A 19,800-nucleotide genomic window follows, 5' to 3' on the forward strand; every position below is an offset into this window, starting at 1 on the left:
GCGAGACTCGCCTTCGACGTCGCTGGCGAGGGCGAGCCTCGCCAGTGGCCGGCGAGGTCATGCCTGGCGACAGGCTGGAGGAAGGAGGGGGGGAGAGGAAAAAAAAGAAAAATAAATAAATAAATAAAAATTCAAAAAAATATTTAAAAAATATTAAAAGTTGTTCACGTTAGTGTCGGTGATCGGCCGTCGACCGGCCAGCTTCCACATCAGCAAAATTCGGCCAAAATTGACCGGAAAGACTGAATTGGCACAAAGACAAAAAGGTTTAGGATTGAATTGGCACCAAAAAAAGATTTAGGACTAAATTGACACAAATACAAAAGGTTTAGGACTGAATTGGCACCAAAAAAAGGTTTAGGACTAAATTGGCACAAATGCAAATGGTTTAAGACTTTTTTGGCACTTTTCCCTTTAAAGAATTGTCTCGTAATTATCTCCACTAGCTTCAAGTCATGGAATTTATCCTCTTTCCAATAATGAGCGGTGAAAGATCATCTTGACAACGGCCTTTGTTCTAAAATTTATGGGTAAAGGTTTGAGGTTGAAACGATTTGCTTTATGAATTTGAGATTGGCCCTCAAATTGCACAGCGTCTTGCAACCAGGGGTACTCAGCTGGCAAGTCGGTTACAAGACATTGTGCGAAGCTCAGGCCAGTTAAGTAGGAGTTGAAGCTCCTCTGTGGCACCCCAGGCACGGGATGCTATTATATCTGCCTACTAGTGGTAGCCAGTCGAAACTAACGTGGAGTCTACCTTCTCCACTCACAAGCCCCTAAGTTCCCTTTCATTGTTTTTCTTTCCAACATAGAAGGAATATGGAGAGAACTTACATGGAGATCCCTCCATCATATCGGGGAGTTTCTTCCCCTATCTCTCCTTGAGCCTTTTAACGATATGCTCAGGTTCAAAAATTGGAAACAATTACCGTAGAAAATTGAGAAAGTAGCAAAGAGGCTCCATTGATTCGTCCAACAACATTGGCCACATAACTCGACTTCCAGCCCCAATTATTCAGTCTATTGAGATTAGCTACGAGACTACTTTACACGCATCGATTCAATGGGATATCTGATAAAGACCCGAAGGTGGACATTTGGGAAGACCCGACGGAGGGCAAGGTGCACCATTCTTGAAGTCACAGATGCATTGATCGTAGGGTATCCCTCCGCCCGCGGGTCGGCAATAGGACGCGATCTGACCTACCCCTCTCCAGCACGGGATGCACGTTTCCCGGCATTTCTCGTGGTCGGGACAGCCGCCGCCTACCACCGCAATCGAGCAAGCCTCCACCCTCAGCATGATCGATGCCCCTGCAAAACGAGCATCATGACACGTGGCGCAAGCATGGTTGATTTTCCATTATAGAGGGAAGCATTTCGAACTCCAACGATGATGAATATAACATCTTAATGTGTACTCCAAAGTAATCACGAGGGATGGAATAAAACAAGTTATCCTCCCCTCTTAACTTTCTAGTATCCGCTATCGATCATGTATCGCAATGCAACTCTAAAGTCATTCAAATGCAATATATTGTTCATGCAAACAATGGTGATATGACATGAGGACCACCTGAAATTAGCAAAAACAGAAAAGGCAAAGCAAATGAGGTCGACGATTTTGCCATCTGCTTTCTTTCTTCTCTACTAAAGCCAAACTTGTGGTGATTACTAGCGAGCCCTTGTTATGCAATAAGCCTGACCTTGCTGGGAGTTTTTATAGGCAGCTAACCTAATTTGGAGGATCGAGAAGGGGAATCCCAGAATTTTCTTGATGGGAAATTCATTGATTTCGAGATTTGATCGATTGATATTATCGCAGGTTCTTGATTTACATCCTTGATGGCCTATTGCCTGGTATTATTAAGTCAACATTTGTTTTTGTTTTTTTGGGTAAGCAGAGATTTGCTTGTATCAACCATTAAAGGCATATATTAAATGAGAATGTGGGTATGTGAATGTTCACCACGATATTAGTGTTGAAATAACAGTAAAATTGATTTTTGTGGGGGAAGAACAGCATTGGTGCCAAAAGTTGTGTACGGAGCTCATTTTGGTGCAAAAAGTTTCATTTGGATCACTTAAGTGCCAAAAGTTTACGCCGGCGATCACTTAAGTGCTAAATCGGAGAAAAAACGATTACTTAAGTGCCAACGGCGAGAAATTCCGATCAAATTTAATACGTGGCTTTTATATTTAAATTTTAATGACACGTGACATTTCTATGTGTATAATTCAATTTTTTAAATATTTTTTTCTGATTTTTTTTTCTTTTTTCTTTTTTCTTTTTTCTTTTTTCTTTTCTTTTTCTTCTACCATGGCCGGTGGCCGGAGGCCAGCCACCGGCCATGGCCGGCCTCGCCGGGCGTCGCCTTCCTCCGGGCGAGGGCCGGCCTCGCCGGATCTGGCGAGGCGAGCCCTCGCTGGGGCTTGCCTCGCCGAGGCCACGGCGGCCTCGCCCGAATGAAGGCGACGCCTCGGTGAGGGCCGGCCTCGCCGGATCCGGCGAGGCAAGCCCTCCTCGAGGCCACGGCGGCCTCGCCGAGGCGTCGCCTTCCCTCCGGGCGAGGGCCGGCCTTGCCGGATCTGGCGAGGCGAGCCAGATCCGGCGAGGTCGGCCCTCGCCCGAGGCCACGGCGGCCTCGCCGGCCCTCGCCCGGAGGAAGGCGACGCCCGGCGAGGCCGGCCATGGCCGGTGGCCGGACGCCGGCCATCGGAAATAAGAAGAAAGAAAAGAAAAAAAAGAAAAGAAAGGAAAAAAGAAAGAAAAGGAAAAAAAAAAGGAAAAGAAATGCCACATCAACCCCGGCGAGCCACATCAGCTTGAGAAATTAATAAAAAAATGCCACGTCGGATTTCCGGCGAAGTGGCACTTAAGTGATCGTTTTTCAAAACTTTTGGCACTTAAATGATTCAAATGAAACTTTTGGCACCAAAATGAGCTCCGTACACAACTTTTGGCACCAATGCTGTTCTTCCCCCGATTTTTGTTGACAACGCCTCAGATTTATAAATGATAGAGGACAAAAGGAGATCAAGAAAGCTATGATTTAAATGTGCTGGATGTTCTATGCAGCATTCAAAAATGAAAGTTACTGAAGACTTCTGTTACTTTACTTTATTGTGTGTTTAATTTGTGCCTATGGTAACCGTGTTTGGGGCTGTTTTGTTTTCTTCATTAATTCTCCATCAATGACATTTGTAGGTTGTTATGTCTTATTTATTAAATTTTATCGTTGGCGTTCGTGAGCTTCAATTCCTCTATAAAGGGATGAAGTCATGAGTTGTAAATCAAGATACAAGCACGAAGCCAATAATCAAGGGCGAATCCTGAATTCAGAGGAAGATAAGATAAACAACCATGCATAAGAAAATACACTAGAACCTATTTCTATGCAATACAAGTTTTGTGATCCATACTCAACCCAATCCATATTATTAACTACATCCATATCTAATCCAACATGTGAAAACTCGTACCCAATCATTTAACCCACTTTAAGTTATTCATGTGAATACTTGGATAAAATTTTATATCGAATTAAAAAAGTATATCAACGTAATAAAAGATGTTAGTAAATTATATTAAATAATGTAAAGAAAGATAAAGATTGAAACACTAATAAAACACTAGAAAGTATTTTCTCGGTATCCTTCTTGAAAATTAAGTATCAACGCAACAGTAAATTTAGGTTAACGAGCAAATATATTTTCAACTAAAATAAGTAATTTCTCTAGTGCAACTAGAGAATAGGTCTAAGACATTTTGAACAATTTTCCCGAAAATAGGTTTAAGACATTTTGAATAATTATATTGCATACCCACGTTAGCCCAAATCCAATGGACTTTATTTTATCAACCCATTCAGACATGTAATAACAAATTCAGGAACTCATGTACCGCCCGACCCATTGAAAACGAGTTAAAAAGGCAGGCTTACAATTCATGTTGCCACCTCTATATCAAATACAGAATATGAGTTCCAAATTTCCATCACTGTGGTATAGCGGCTGCAAAAGAGGTTGAACAAAATTCACACTCTACGTGAGACGCTAACTCAATAACTCAAACCCGACGATCGAGCTCTAACTTGTAAGCATGAGCTTTACTTGATTCAAATTTTTATTTTCTAAATTTGAGATAGGATATTAGTAAATTTTACATATCCATTTTTTTTGTACTTATGAACACATGAATGAAAAATCTGACTACTTGAATAGCTTCCAAATACTTCCAAGCTCGTACTTGAGTTAATAGTCGGACTAATGCTTAATGCGAGCTTGAAATGGAATCGAGCTCAAGTAGCAAAAAAGAAGCTCTGCTCATTCCACCGATGCAAGCTTAACGCGGGCTTGAAATGGGATAGTATTCTTCTAGGATAATGACATAGATGCTATATAAATTTTTGGCCCAATGTATAATGTCGTCCTTAAACTTTAACTTTGTTCAACGTGATCTCTGAACTTTAGTCCAATATACAATATCGTTCCCGGATTTTTTAATTTGTTCAACGTGATCACTGAACTTTGGGCATATGTTCAATTTTGTTTCTGAACTGTATGAAAAATATTCATTCTGTTATATTCAATGTGGTTCGATGTCGCCTTATGTGTACCAATGTTTACTGACATGGAAATTCAGCATAAATAACTTTTAAAATGATGTTGTGAGCCAGCCAGATTTGAATGAAATGAAATGAGATGGGAATTACAGGGAAATTGAATCTACTTCTCTCACTCCCAAATCACCAAAATTTTAGGCAATATTATAGATTTTAGCATATTTCCACACCGCGATGGAGCTATTGTATGGAAGGGAAGTTGCTGGAGATAGCAAGAATAGAGAGGAGTTGTTGTCCGCAGCCATCAGGAGGGTGCGCGATGTAGGGGTGATCAGTTTTTCGGTCCAATCCTGTTCCCAAAATTGGGAACCGCAGACTGGACCGGTCCGGTTTGGTCCAATGGAACTAGTCACGTAGGAGTTAGTTTTTTTTTTTTGGGTCAAACACTTAGGATTTAGTTCACATTTTATTAATTTTCATCAATGAAGTTCACTTAAGGTTTAGTTCACATTTTACTAATTTTTTTGAAGAAAAAAATTAAAATATATATATACATAGTCGGTCCGGTCCGGTCCGGTTCCCCCTTAGAATCGGGAACCGAACTGCTCGGACACCGATTCTGCTTTTAGAACGCGAATGATAATCATTTTGCTCCAGAAATCAAATTCTTGCCAGAAATTGATTTCTAGAGAGAAATCTGTTTGATAAACATGACTAATTCTGTTCCAGAAATTGATTTATGGAACATAAATCTGTTTAATAAAACAAGAGGAAATTTTTGCTACTGGATGAGAAATACATTTGATAACGGTGCGTCAATTCTATTTCCGCAACAAAGATAGGCCGAACTCAATTGCAAAATATTATTTATCTTAACCTACAAGGCATGATATTCGAGGCAAAATCTAATACATTTTTTGAAATCCTCAAATAGAAAGAACAGAAATTCCAAAATAACATGTCATTACAAGAAGACCTGGTACCAAATCCTCAATTACACATAATACGAATCCTACAATACAACATTACATTACAAAAGGCAAAAAAAGCAAATAATCCTCGAATAATAATAATGGAAGTACAATACAATAGTGGAAAACCGGATTTCATGGAATCTTCGGCATATGATTATCCCTAGCTATTTTATTAGCAATACGTTTCCTGATAATGTTCATCTCGGTTCTCTCTTTGGTCGTTATTACATCGTCTGTACCCTGTTCAATAGGTTCACACACATAATCCGGATCTCCATATATGGACAATTGCTTATCCATCCTGTCTTGCTCAATGATGTAGTTATGGATCGTACAGCATGCAATTACATTATGTGGTTGTTTTTCAAATTTAAATGGAGGCATCTGTCTCAAAACAAAAAAAAATGATTCTTCAAAGCCGCAAAGGATCTCTCAATGATATTCCTTAATGAAGAATGTCTGTGGTTGAACAATTCATTTGCTGTTGTTGGTCCCCCACTTCGTCGAAATTCTAGTATATGATACCGTTCGCCTTTAAACGGTGTTAAAAATCGAAGATTCTTATGATACTATGTGCAAGCCCTGACCCAAAGGAGATACACAAGACAATTTCCACGCTAGAGTATGGAGCCAAGGCAAAATGTATTGTTCGTGGCCCACATACGCCAGCCAAGGATAATTTCCAAGCAAGTCTTTGATAGTTTGTTCTCATCAAAAGAACAACTAAAAGCATCATATAGGTATGTTAAAGAGGAAGAAAAAAGAGGCTAATGGGGTAGAACATAATTCCACCAAAAAATAGATTCGTTATTTCTCTCTGCGATTCATCGAACGGATAGTGTACGTTTCAAATACAAGCTTCAGTTTCACATTTAATGCAGTTCTTGCCTTAAACAATGTATATTGACTTATAAATCATCGCAATCATTCACAGGTCGATCTTAGATTCACAATATAAACAGCGGATGGAACTCGACATCCTAAGCTTCAGTGAAGCAGGTAAAATAAGGCAGAAAATAGGGCGGCTTACCTGAATCTGATGGCCGCAAAACTACAAATCGGCGACTAGCGACGGTGGTTCGAATGAGATTAGCGATGATCACCTTTGACTTCTTTGAAATCGCTCCTCTACTCTCTCTCGCTCTTTCTCCTTTTTTCTTTCTTCTGTGCGCTAAACAAAATGACCGCTCCCCAAAAGAAGATCTTCCCCTCAAAATCAAAGTCGGAGGCATGGGCGTAGGCGGGGCGGGGGCGCGGGTGGAGCGCGGGCGAAGGCTGGGCACAGCGCGGGAGTCCTTCTCACCCTAGTAGAGAGACAGAGAAGGGGAAGAGAGAACTGTGGTAGATCGGGTCTCTGTAGCGGAGGTGCAGGCAGAGGCGTCCACGGAGCACAGGCGCTCGTCGGGCGGAGCGCAGGAGCTCGACCTAGCAGAGAGACGGAGAAGAACACGACATTTGCTGAGATCTTAGAAGGGCGGAGGCTGGGCGCAGCGCGGGAGTCCTTCTCGCCCTAGCAGAGAGACAGAGAAGGGGGAGAGAGAACTGTGGCAGATCTGGTCTCTGTAGCGGAGGCGCAGGCAAAGGCGTCCATGGAGAACGGGCGCTCGCTCGGTGAAGCGCAAGAGCTCAACCTAGCAGAGAGACGGAGAAGAAATTTGGTGAGATCTTAGAATGTGTTGGGAAGGGCATGAAGAAGAGAGAAAAGAAGGAAATCTCATTCTGAAAAAGAGAAGCTAGAAAAAATAGCTTCTGTTTTTTTGGGCCAAAGTGCATTCTGGAATCAAAAAGTGATTCTAGAGCCAAAAACAGAACGCATTTTTACCGAACGCGTTTTTATTTTATAATGCAAAAATTACTCCGGAAATTTTTTAACAAACGCATTTTTATTCCGGAATGCATTTTGGAGTAGGATTTACGCTCCGAATGCATTTTCATGTCTGCCCCCAGGAGCTAGGAATCGGACCAAGCCCGGCGTCCGATCTAGTAGACGATCCGTTTTGTACACCTAACTTGATGGAAATAAGGTGAGGGAGAATCTGCGAGGCTTCATAGATACTTCTCAAGAAGGAAAAAATCACCAAAAACCCCAAACTTTGCCATTTGTGACACATTTACCCAAAACTTTTTTTGTGACACCAAAAACCCGAACTTTGCTTTTGTGACACATTTACCCCAATATTTTTAGTCCATGGGCATTTTCGTCTTTTTTGTTTTTCTTTTTTTTTTCCTTTCCGCGAGGGGGCCTCGCCGGCGTCGGGCGAGGGCGCCCATCGCCGGATCCGGGCCAGGGGCCTCGCCGGCCGAGCGAGGCGGCCCTCGCCGACGCGCGGCGAGGGCGGCTCGCCGACGCCGGCGAGAGGTCGACCTCGCCGGATCGGGCGAGGCCGCCCTCGCTCGCCCAGCGAGGTCGACCTCGCCGACGCGGCAGGGTCGCCCTCGCCCGGGCGAGCGAGGGCGGCCCTCGCCCGACTCAGCGAGGTCGACCCTCGCCCGGGCGGCCTCGCTCGACGCCGGCGAGGGTCGACCTCGCCGACTGTGGCGAGGGTCGCCTCGCTGGGCGAGCGGGCGGCCTCGCCCTGACTCAGCGAGGTCGACCCTCGCGCGACGCGGCGAGGGTCGACCTCGCTGAGTCGGGCGAGGGCCGCCTCGCTCGCCCAGCGAGGGCCGCCTCGCGGATCCGGCGAGGCCCCCTCGCCACGGAAAGGGAAAAAAAAAAAGAAAAAAAGAAAAAGCAAAAAGACGAAAATGCCCATGGACTAAATACATTGGGGTAAATGTGTCACAAAAGCAAGTAAGGGAGTTTTAAAAAGTCGGTAAATGTGTCAATGGCAGTTGCTGTGATTCATAGATACTTCTCAAGAATAAATATCTGTAAGACTTCGCATTTTCTATGGCAGAGCTTGTGAAAAGGATACATTGCCAACAATATGAATGTTCGCCCTCGGATGGTCGAAGTTTCGTGACTCTTTCCAGGATCTTCTCTTCCTGTTAAGATGGAGATCCATCGGACAAGTATGAAGATGACTTTGTTTCAAGAGATGTTTAAATTGAATTTCCACATCGGATTCACGTTAGACGAGTCACTTGCAACATTTGTTTCAACATCAACAATTTAACGAGGATACTGGACGAAAGTTAACGGAGGTTAAATTTGTCATAAATTTACCGGTTTGGAATTTTTTGTTATATGAAAAGTAGTTTGAGTAAATGTGTTTCAGATTCATCGATTTGAGATTTTTAGCAATGTTATCCTTTCGTATTATCATACTGCTTATGAGTTGACGTGGGAAACTTCCGAGCAATCTTGGTTCCACTCTCACTCTGGTCAATTTTGCTATGCAATTCCCCCCACAAAGTTCTGAACTGGGCCAAATTCAGTCGAGTTGATTTTGGGTTGAAAAATAAGTCTATTTCAAATCCATGGGTTTACTTTTCTTGACTTTTTATATCCTGTTTTAAAAATTTAGGCAACCCATATTTCACCCGGCCAACTAAACACGAATCATCTGACAAAAAGAAAAAAAAAACTGAACAAGAATCTAAAAATGAGTTTGAGATTCATATTGCCACCTCTAGTTGTGAGTAGAGGTGTCAAATTGGTGATTGGATCAGGTCATATATTTGAGTGATTGAAAATTAATACAACCCAAATCAACCTATTTAACCCATGTCAGTAAATCATGTAGAAACCCACTTGTACATAACTTAGGTCTACTCAAATAACCTGTATTTTGAAGGCATTAATTAAATCCATTTCTATTTCTTCTTCTCTTTTTTTTCCTTCTAATTTTTCCCACTTTGATTTCAATTTCCTTGATGCCTTTCAATGGTAAAGTTTATATTTCAAGTTGAATCGTCCTCAGAATTGGGAGCAGCAGCAGCAAAACTTATCTCTACTTCTTCATTGCACATAAATGCTCAATTTATGGAAGGCGTTTAAAATGGAAATTTTTTTATTTTAATTTTTATAATGTTACTCTGTATTGCATCTCTTTTTGAAAGAAAGAATTGCCTAGAGCCCTAATTTCAATCGGAATTCAATTTGCTTTTTAATTGGATAAATATGCCTATTTTATCGTTCGGAATGAGCTGGCCGGCGAAGATTTGGCTGATCGGTTTTTTTTTTTGGTAGAAGCCGACCGGTTAGCTGCGGCCTTATTTAAAAGTAATTTCAACTCTTCAGGAAAACTTCTTTTGAAAAAATTACTCACTTTGTTTTTGGTCGAATATAAAAAGAAATTACTCACTTCATATCCTTATATTGTGATTAAAAAAAAAGTTTCCTTATTTAATATTTTCCCCGATTCAAATTAAATAGACCGAATTCTCTCGTTCTACTGTTCGTGAAAAACAGAACCAGAGAAGCGTCTTCTCTTACCGCGCCCTGCCTCCGACGAGACACAGACTCGAACGCGACGGCTACCTCCGCCGGCGCGGCGAGGACGGAGGACCCGCCTTTGCGGGAGCAACTCCGGCGGAAGGAATGGTACGCAAGTTCCGGCGGTCTCTCTTCTTGCTTCTTTCTCCTTGGGTCGGCCAAGCTCCAATCTTTAGCTTCCTCTTTTGCTTTGTCAGTACTTGGTTTTTTGCCGCTAATTTCTCGTAAAGGTTCGTTGTTTCATCGCTGGTTTTCACAAGAACCATGATCTTGTTTTCCCTGTTGTTAGAATTAGTGTGATCAGTGTGTTACGGACGGTATGTTTTAGTTGTTAGAATTAGTGTGATCAGTCCAAAGAACTCAAATAAGGTCCGAAGATTACCGTAGTTTTGAGTTGTATTTTGCCCGAAACTTTCGAGCATGTCGGTGCGGCATGCCTCATTCTAAGTTCTGCTCGATGCCGGGTCACTTTGAACCGCTTCAGCACTCGATTCCATCAGTGAAAGGCCCGGTTGCGGAGGATAGTTATAGTTATCGTGTAATTTTTTTTTTTTGGTAAGGGTTATCGTGTAATTTTAGTCATGTAAAGTTTAACTTTTTTATTGTTGGACGCGGGCCAGAACTGAAGCGAAATCAAAAGGCGCGGTAATGTGCTGATGAGTTTTAAAGCTGGGCTGAAATTGAAAATTCGGGCAAAATACGTGTTCTTTTTGGCCGAAGTAGTCAAAAATAATTTATGCATATGAAGTTTTTAAGTAGGTAACAATTTTAATTTCGAAATTAGTTGCTCAATTTTGGTAATTTGGAGCTTTATAATCAAGTTGTAGACTCGGTTTTGTTAAATAGAGAATTCTCGCACTTCTATTCAGCTAGGCCATTCGGTTTTTTATGTGAACCTTACCTATACTAGATAAAAATGCCAGTTTGTTTACCTTGTTTTCGGTATGCTTAATCCTTGTGTTTCTGCAGGCAACTGTTTGCCTACAATGTGGGGACCGTGGCTTTGATGTTGCTTTGATCTATTGTGAGGTCTGTAAAAGTTATGCTATTCACCGGTAAGTTCGCCCTCACTTCCTCTCCAACTATACAACGTAATTCTCGACAACCGCGCATGCAGGTGCGCTTACAGTACTACCCAATACACGTGTGCACCTGTATGGATGCATGCGCGTGAATGCACATGTGTGCAGATTTTTATGTAGGTATTAGTTCTTCTGCAATCTTGCTCCAGCTAGTTGAGTTAATCATGGTGATTTACAAGCCTTTTAAATTCTTAAAATCACAGTATGCCTTTTGTACCCGAGATTTGAGCTTTCTTTGACTGTGTCGACCATTAGAATTATGATGCAAATTATGAGTCTGTTGGGGCATCAAACCTAGTAATTGTTCACTCAGGGATCTCCAATTGATTCATTGATTAGCTTTGTGAGATATTTCTGGTGGAAGTTGCACATTTAGCGTTGCTCTATTGGATATATAACAGTTGAACCCTCAAGATTTAGAAACTGGAATCAGAAAGAATCCCTCAAGATTCTATTTCTTTAGATCTTTACGGTGCTGGTTTCACTTCAGACTGTAGTGAGAGGGAAAGATTTTCCTTATTTTGAATGATGGAGTGAGAGGGAAAGATGTTAACACTGTAAAGCTACAAATGCACATGAGTTCTATCTAACCGTATCATTCATGCATAATACATAATATCAAGACTTCATATTACACATCATGCCAAGTATCATAGGCTTCCCCATGAACTCTGTAATGTCAATAGCAAATGGCAACTACGTTTATCTAGCTAAGGAATCCAGGCATGCCACTTGTCATTTGAGTCCTTTAGCAAATGAAATTGGGAAATTTTATAGTCTTTAGGAAATCAGTGTTCCTTACCTGTTAGTTCTAGTGCAGCTGGTCATATACTTATTGAGTTTTGGACCTAATTCTATATTTTTTGTCGAATGTGGCCATGTAAATATTAAAATAGCAAGCTGCAATCCGTCTAGTCTATTACTTTAACGTGCTAAATATTTGCCCTATTTATGCAAGTTTGGTTCATGCAAAAGATGCTCACTATTTGAAATTTGACTGTCTTCCTTTCATGCCTTTCAGCTATTGCCTAGAAACCTTGCCTAAAACTTTTGATGAAGATGTTGATTGGTTCTGCGATGATTGTCAATCCAAGAGTGGAAAGCCTGATACCAATAAGGAAAGTTGCTCTCCCCTGTATGAAGTGGATGACTTGCCAGACTTAAAGATTCCAGAATCGGTCCAATGTACAAAAAATTCGAAAGAGTATATTCATCTGGAAAGATTGGGGAAGAAGAAGAATAAGAAGAGGAAGAGGAAGAGGAAGAAGAGAGAGAAGAATGAGCTCAAGCCCCAAAGGGAAAAAGATGAGGAAGGAGAACAGTTAGGTGATAAGGGCACGGAAAGATTGGGAACGAAGAAGAATAAGAAGAAGAGAAAGAAGAATAAGCTCAAGGACCAAAGGGAAAAATATGAGGAAGGAGGACAGTTGGGCGAGAAGGGCACGGTCTTTACTTCAGGAGCAAAAGTTGAAAAAACCAAAGATGTACCTCTTATTCAAGTTTGTGAAACTCGGTGCAGCGGAAACTACAACGAAGCTGTAAAGGAAGGAGGACAGTTGGGCGAGAAGGGCACGGTCTTTACTTCAGGGGCAGAAGTCGAAAAAACCGAAGACATACCACTTAGTCAAGTTTGTGAAACTCGGTGCAGCGGAAACTATGACAAAGCTGGTAATATCGGACTCAGTTTGAGAGCTATTTCAGCAGACCCACGGAACTCTTTGAAGAGGCCGTATCCATGAAGGCTCCACAATTACCAAAGCGTGATTTTCCAAAGCTATTTGGGAAAGATACTTATGTGCATGCACGGCCAATTATTGATTCAATCAGGAGGTAAATTTGACTGCTCTTTCTTCTAAAATCTAAGTTTCTTGAATCTTTAGCAGCAAACACCCCACTCATTTGCGTAGTTCTCTTTTCACTGGTTCTGGGTACACAACTTATACGAAGCTGTTCGTGGGAGGATTGGCGTTAGAGACTCAGAGTGACACTTTGATGCGCTACTTTGAGCAGTTTGGGAACATTCTTGAGGCTTTTATTGTGACTGACAAGAACACTAGCCGATCCAAAGGCTATGGATATGTAAGTATTGATGTTCTGTTCTGTAACTGTGACTGTTTAGCTGTTGTTATTTGGAGATGTTGGTTTTAATTATTCCTTCTCAGTGTGTGTTCAGTTTTTCCTGCTTCAATTTGATGGTGATGGATTTGTAGCCATGGTGTTTTTATTTGTGGATTGGATTTATATGGAGGTCAGGTGACATTCCACTATCGCGAATCTGCGAGAAGAGCTTGTGAAAGTCCCAGTCCAGTTATTGATGGCAGAAGGGCTTATTGCAATTTGGCTTCTCTCGGCCGGCCTCGGCCACCTCTTCCTTATGGTACTTTCTGTTTTGATCCACAGTACTACCTTATTGTGAACATTGCATGCTCCACTGACAGTGCCATGTGGCACTTGATCTAGTTTGACATGGGATGATGGAAGTTAGTTTCCTTTTAGTTGCTGTTGGAGTGTTGTATCCCAGCAAGAACCTTTTCGTGTTGTTAGGGTATCAATGGTAATAAGTAAAGAGCAAGCTAACTTTACCAAGAACTTTTACTAAAATTGATTTATTCATTGATGTGATGAAAATGGGTGTTTAAACCAGTGGTCCATGCACCGGTCGTTGGCCTGTTCAAAATTGTAATGGTGCGATATAAGTTTCTGCAGACATTGGTCCATAATTGAAGTATGCTGAAATCTGCATTTAGGGTGCAATGGGTGAAAAAATTATAGTATGTGCCCTCAAAGTTCGTTAAATATCTGCCGAGTAAATTGTGAAATTCAATGATATTTGTAATCTTGGTGTCTTGTATGTGGACAACCAAATGAATTTCTCGGATTGTAAGCCACATCATGTGGCTCTCAAAATAAGTACAGGGAGCAGGGGTCCTCCTTTGGCATATTCATCAATCATGAGTGTTACAATGTACTGGTGTTTCATTTGAGCTATGCAGCAGTCACTTTTTGGAGTTTTGAGTTTATGTTTCTTGATCTAATGGATGCTTGTTTTGTTGTCCTAGGGCAATTAAGACCTGTAACACCTCTGATTGGAAGTGTTCAGGCTCCCAGGGGGAGTTACGTCAGGAGCCCTGTCTACCACCATTCAAGTCCATATGATTATCAGCCAGGATATGCCTATCCTCCTTATGAGTAAGTCCAAAGTCATGTAATTTCCTGCAAGGCACTTACAGTTATTAGTCCCAGTTAGAATTGGATGCTTGTGCTGCTGCGCAATCTGGATTTCAAGAGATGTAGCAATTAGAATACAATTTAGAACTTCCAAAATCAGAGAGTAAATATGTTGATCACATGCAAAATGGAAAGTCAGATATGGTTAATCAGATATGGTTGAGTAAGAGGAGCATCTTCCTTTTTGTTTACCCAAAAGAATATTGCACGACCAAAGTTTGTGACATTTCATCTCCCATATATGAAGGACGGCATATTGATTTAACTGGTCAAATCGGTGCCATCTTCAACAAATGATTTGACAGGAAAAGATTCCTGTTGATGTAATACCTTGATGTGTCTGTATCTTATGAAGTGATTCATTTACTTTCTTTACTGCAGGTACCCTACATATGAGCCTAACTTTGTGTATCCACAGGTTAATCCTAGATGTCTTTCTTGTCGAAATTTGAACTCTTCTTAGGCCCCGTTTGGTTCAGCATTCCCAATGCTCATTTGGCCTCTAAAGTCTCTTGGCCAAATGCAAATGGCGTTTGGCAATTTTTTTTACTCACTTTGGGGAAATGCAATTGCATTTGGAATGCTCCCCAAGGGACCTTTGGCCAATGCACCTCTGAAGGTGCTTTGGGAAGTTGCATTTTCGGAATGCAACTTGCACTATTCATCGACACTGTTCATCTTCCCTAAACCGAGGTCCGGCGGCCGGCGGCCGCCGCCTGAGGGCTAGCCCGACTCCGGCAACCACCGCCCGGGGGTCGCGCGACCCCGGCGACCGCCGCCTGGGGTCGCTGGACCTCGGGCGGTCGCCTGGGTCGCGCGACCCAGGTGATGCGGCCCAGGCGACCGCCCGAGGTCCGGCGACCCCAGGCGGTGGTCGCCGGCGACCAGATCTGGCTGTCGGCGGTTGGCCGGCGACCAGATCTGGCCGGAGGCGGTGGCCGGCGGTGTAGCTCCACCGGAGCTTTTTTTTTAAAAAAAAAAAAAATAGCAAAAGTCCTTTAGCCCAAGTTGATTTTAAAAAACACTTACCAAACGCTACTTGCATTTTGAAAAACTCCTTTAGCCCAAAGGTATTTGCATTCCCCCAAAGTCGAGCCAAACGGGCCCTTAGAAGTTGTAGCATAAAGTGTTTAGTAACCCATATGGAGCTCACTGACACGAGTTTATATACTGTGCTTCTGAATTGCAGGGTGCCTATAATTCTTACATGGCCCAGCATTACCGACAAAGGTATCGGGCACCATCCACATATAGCAGTGACTTTTGCTCATTTGGGTGGTCAGGTCATCGACCTCCTGGTAATCATGGGTATCCGATGCTTGGGTGTCCGATGCTTCGTGGTTATTGGATGCCGGGTCAGCAAATAGTGCCCCACTTGGGGGGCCCAATATAACCGGAGGAACGCCTGCTGCAGTTCCCACCATTCAAATGCCTTGCACTACTGGTATATTTCTTACTCTCTCTTCTAAGTTCACAAAGTGATGTTTCTGGAGCTCCTACAACGTCGGGAATACACATCCTTATGATTATATCAGATATTTTTTTTTATATTGCCATCTAAGTTTTTTTTTCATTTACAGGGAATTGAAATTCAGCAAACAGGGGTCAATTACATTGGGAGAGCCGCGGTGCTTATGTCCAACTTAGCATGCTCTAAAGTGAATTGAGGAGGCAAAGTTGTTCCCTTCTTTTGACGTAAGCTTAAAAGACAGTAGTGTTAACTCTTCAAGCCCTAATATATATTAAAGAATTCGTGCTTTACTTAGTGCATTAGAGTTATGAGTAATATTTGTATGCATCTTGTCATGCATTAGAGCTACTAACTGATTCCCAATTTCCATGCCTATCCATGATCCATGATATGATTCCCCATTGCAGTGTTCATCCGTTACTTATATGAGAGATTTTCTCTTTATACTAACAGGTGAAATAAGAATAGAAAAGCTTCTTCCGATGAAGTAGGACTGATCGGTCACGAGCAGAGATGATAAATGGCAAAAACCTAATGATTAGCCATTTTGGCGTTTTACCATTCATCTGCCTTTGCAGAGAAAAGCTCATAAGATTAGAAAAGCTTCTTTCCTGCTCTGTGCAAGGTCTTTTTCCCAATTCTAGACTTCGACTTTTATAAATCAAAAAAAAGAAAAAAAAGAACAGGATGCCATTCATCTTCCTTTGCATTGGCAAACCTAACAAACCGACCATTCATTATAGAGATAATACCACCAAAGGTTTCAAATTAGTACATACATAACACATTTATCCCAACTAATTTTCATGTTAACAAAAATTCCAAATCGGTACGTTTGAGATATGTTTATCCCATACTAAAATTTCCGTGTCGCAAAAAATTTTAAATTTGTATATCTATGACAAATGTAACCTTCATCAGTTTCAGTCTAATATCTCCATTAAGTTGATAGTGGCAAGTTGACTCGACTGACGTGGATATATGGCATAGGTGGCTCTTTAAAGAACATTGTTGCGGGGTAGTTAGATTTGAAGAAAATGAATTGAGCTTGGGAATTAGAGTAAACGATGGCCAAATTTAACCCACAACCTGTCAAATTGAAGCTATGGATGTCATCTACACTTCGCTTGTTAGTCATCTCCACAAATGAGGTCATTTACTAAGTGAAATTCCCTAATTACTACAACATGTTCGCTGACTCCGAATCAGCAAAAGTCCTAATGAACATCTTATCAAACATTGAGTTCAAACCGGGCGAGAATCTTAAACATGGAGAGACCGTCCTCTTGATACCTCGGAAAAGGCGGACTCCGGTCCTGCTATTGATTTGGTGTTAAGGTCATTCGTGGTGAAGGTAGGATTGGGTTCCTGCGGCAGCTTGCAGTCCATCGACAGCTTCACCCTCATCAGCTTGCGACCTAGGCATTGTCGAACGAAATGAAAGCCCGCAAACAAAAATCGGACAGATAATGTATTGCCAAGACAGAACACTTAGCTTTCACGTCTTCCTTTCGATGCGGTTTGTGGTGGCTTCTGACGATTTGAAGATGGTCTGGTCTAAAAGACGAAAGCGAGCGCTTTGAATGCGAGAAACAGGGATAGCAAATTAGCAACACTGGATTCTGGGAGAAGAACAGCCGATAAGATGGACGCTATCAACAGTGAATGCCTACGTGCATGGACTCTCAGAGGCTCTCCTCTCCATTCCTATCTCTCTGTTTCTGACTTCACTACGTGTGGAAGGAGCGATGGACAGACCAAGATGATGGAGTGGAATACGATCATCTCTCTCTCTCGCCAAATGTTCTGTTCGTGCGTGCATGGCGGCCAGTCTGATTGGGTATGTAACATTCAAAAGAACAGCTTGGTAGAGATGATGGTGAAGTCTGGAGCAAAACCCTTTGTGAACATATTGTCTGTCTGGCGAAGCGACTCTGAATCAGAGAGGGAATCCGTTGCCCAGAGAGCCTCCGATACCCTTGAAGCTCGAAAAACACCATGAACACAAACTTCCACCAGAGCACGCCCAATCCCAAAGCGCTCAAACGAACACCTCGTCGTACCATGTCATCAAACACCTTCCTTTGTGAGAGCAGCTTCGAATCCCGATCCTTGAAGAGAGAACCCCGTGGATTTTTTGTTGGCTTGAAGTGGCGATGGAAGAGAGAGACCTCCGTTCGTCGCTCTGCTTCCATTTCTTCCTTTCGATCCAGCAGTTCTTCCTCCGATTTTTTCAACAAACTGTCACCTCATTTCAACTCCAATCAGCCACAAGTCAATCCAATCCCCCTGTCATATCCATTCCCACAAGTTTTCCAGCCTCAAACGTCTGGTAAAGGTGTCCTTGCTTCAGCTGCACTTCCGCCTGGTTTGCCCACCTGCACACTCCACCGAGCGCCCCCATTCCCTGCTCTCTTTCACTTCCGTTCCTCATCTCTGCTTCCTTGGTTTTGCCTTTTCTGTTTCATTTTTCTTCTTTATTCAATGCCCATGTCCTGAACACGATCAGGATGACGACGACGACGACGATTGCCATGCCCATGTCGATGCACGAGAGTTATCCAGCGGGTCTGCAAAGTTGCTGCATTATTTCCTTCAGATAGTCAAACTGAAAGCTACAGCCAATCACGTTGGAGATAAGAGCATGTTGCCTAGGTAAAACATCGTCGGACAAGATAATCTACGTAAGGAATGCCATTTGGATGGCGGTCGGAAAAAAAAGAGAGAAGAAAAATTGGGGACGGCTCCTACAACGGGGCGGTTTACAAAAATTCGCGATTTCCTCCAAGTCAATGTTCCGAACCAAAAAATTCCCTAATTTCTAAAATTGGGAAAGTGCAATAAATAGTGCAAATGCAAGATTATGCAATGTTGGACATTTTTGTTTGAGGGTCAAATTATATCATTATCGACAAATTTGATACCTAATTCTTCATGAGACGTCTCCTAGGTGAAAATTTATGTATCAATCGGAGATAAGGTGAGGGAGAATCTACGATGCTTCATAGGTTCTTCATTCACGAACGAGTATCTTTTGAAGACAGCGTCGTTTTAAAAAGCCATTTAAGCTTATTGCTTGATCCATGTTAGCTGAGTCGCTTGCAACGTGTGTTTCCACGCTGGAAATTTAATTGGAACATTGGATAGAAGCTAACTAATGATAGATTTGTCACGGTTGTACCCGTTTAATTTTTTTGTGACACAAAATTAAGTGACATAAATGTGTTCCAGGTGTATTGGTTTGGGATTTTTGGTTGCATTATCCCTTTCACTCTATTGGTCATGTTACTTAACATTCACTTACAATTTGCTAAGAGTATATCTCGAGTCTAAATTCGTGAAGAAAATCCAATTCAAGTGAAAATTCCAAACCCAAATAGGACTTGTGCTTTGATGTCCGAACAAGCAATACCATATTGAAATACTATCTACGTGGAATTTGGATTCCTAATTTGAATAGATTCCTAATTTTGAGTCGGCATGTCACATGAGAAGTTATTAAATCAGAATTCTACACGATTATTGCATATTAGAGCAAACAAAAGAAGTGTGAACGTTTTTTCTTTATAATTTTTTTGAATGAGTTTTCTATGAGAGATTGTGAGATAACACTTGTGGGTTCTACATAGGGTGCAATTTAAGGGTGACAAACACTTTGAGCAATTGGGCAATTGTAAACTTTGCATTTTTCGGATTTATAATGTTAAGGATTAAGGGTGACAAACACTTTGAGCAATTGGGCAATTGTAAACTTTGCATTTCTCGGATTTATAATGGATTTCTTAGCAGGTGGCTCTTCCTATAAATTAGGTCCGACACTCGAACCGGATCGCATAAATTTCCAATATCACTATCGTTCCTCATTGATTTTTCTGATAATTTAATATCATTATAATTTTTTTTTGGTCGAAATTGCAAGATCGCATGATTTCACAACGCAACTCATAAGTTTCAATGACTTTTGTACCACAACGCAAAAAATACGTCCTGGGAAAAAAGTTTAGTCAATGCAAGGAGTGGCAATAAAAAGATGATTTGAAGAACCTATGACAAACTCCTATTGAAATCTTATATCTAATCGAAAATCATGCCCCTTTTTCCC

At 41.8% G+C, this 19,800-nt stretch overlaps 1 protein-coding gene and 2 long non-coding RNA genes across 3 annotated transcripts; 2 read left to right on the top strand and 1 right to left on the bottom strand.

Moving 5' to 3' along the window:
- Positions 1 to 938: 938 nt before the first annotated feature.
- On the bottom strand, positions 939 to 1,917 carry LOC130137367 (uncharacterized). The gene is made up of 2 exons (XR_008815817.1): positions 1,577 to 1,917; positions 939 to 1,314 (listed from the first exon to the last, which is right to left on the bottom strand). It is a non-coding gene; the product is annotated as an uncharacterized LOC130137367 (long non-coding RNA).
- A 7,954-nt stretch (positions 1,918 to 9,871) lies between these two features.
- Positions 9,872 to 15,542, top strand: LOC115664841 (uncharacterized; the record flags this gene model as incomplete). Its single annotated transcript, XM_056308294.1, has 7 exons — positions 9,872 to 10,025; positions 10,887 to 10,972; positions 12,021 to 12,534; positions 13,253 to 13,376; positions 14,059 to 14,188; positions 14,609 to 14,645; positions 15,417 to 15,542. Coding segments are annotated over exons 1-7 (1,020 nt in total), but the record flags the coding sequence as incomplete, so codon positions are not given.
- A 2-nt stretch (positions 15,543 to 15,544) lies between these two features.
- Positions 15,545 to 16,099, top strand: LOC130137365 (uncharacterized). Its single transcript, XR_008815815.1, has 2 exons — positions 15,545 to 15,671; positions 15,808 to 16,099. It is a non-coding gene; the product is annotated as an uncharacterized LOC130137365 (long non-coding RNA).
- Positions 16,100 to 19,800: the final 3,701 nt, after the last annotated feature.

This window comes from Syzygium oleosum, unplaced genomic scaffold (genome assembly GCF_021117445.2).
Source record: "Syzygium oleosum isolate NSW1041296 unplaced genomic scaffold, Sole_v2.1 Sole_v2.02, whole genome shotgun sequence".
Lineage (NCBI taxonomy): Eukaryota > Viridiplantae > Streptophyta > Magnoliopsida > Myrtales > Myrtaceae > Syzygium > Syzygium oleosum.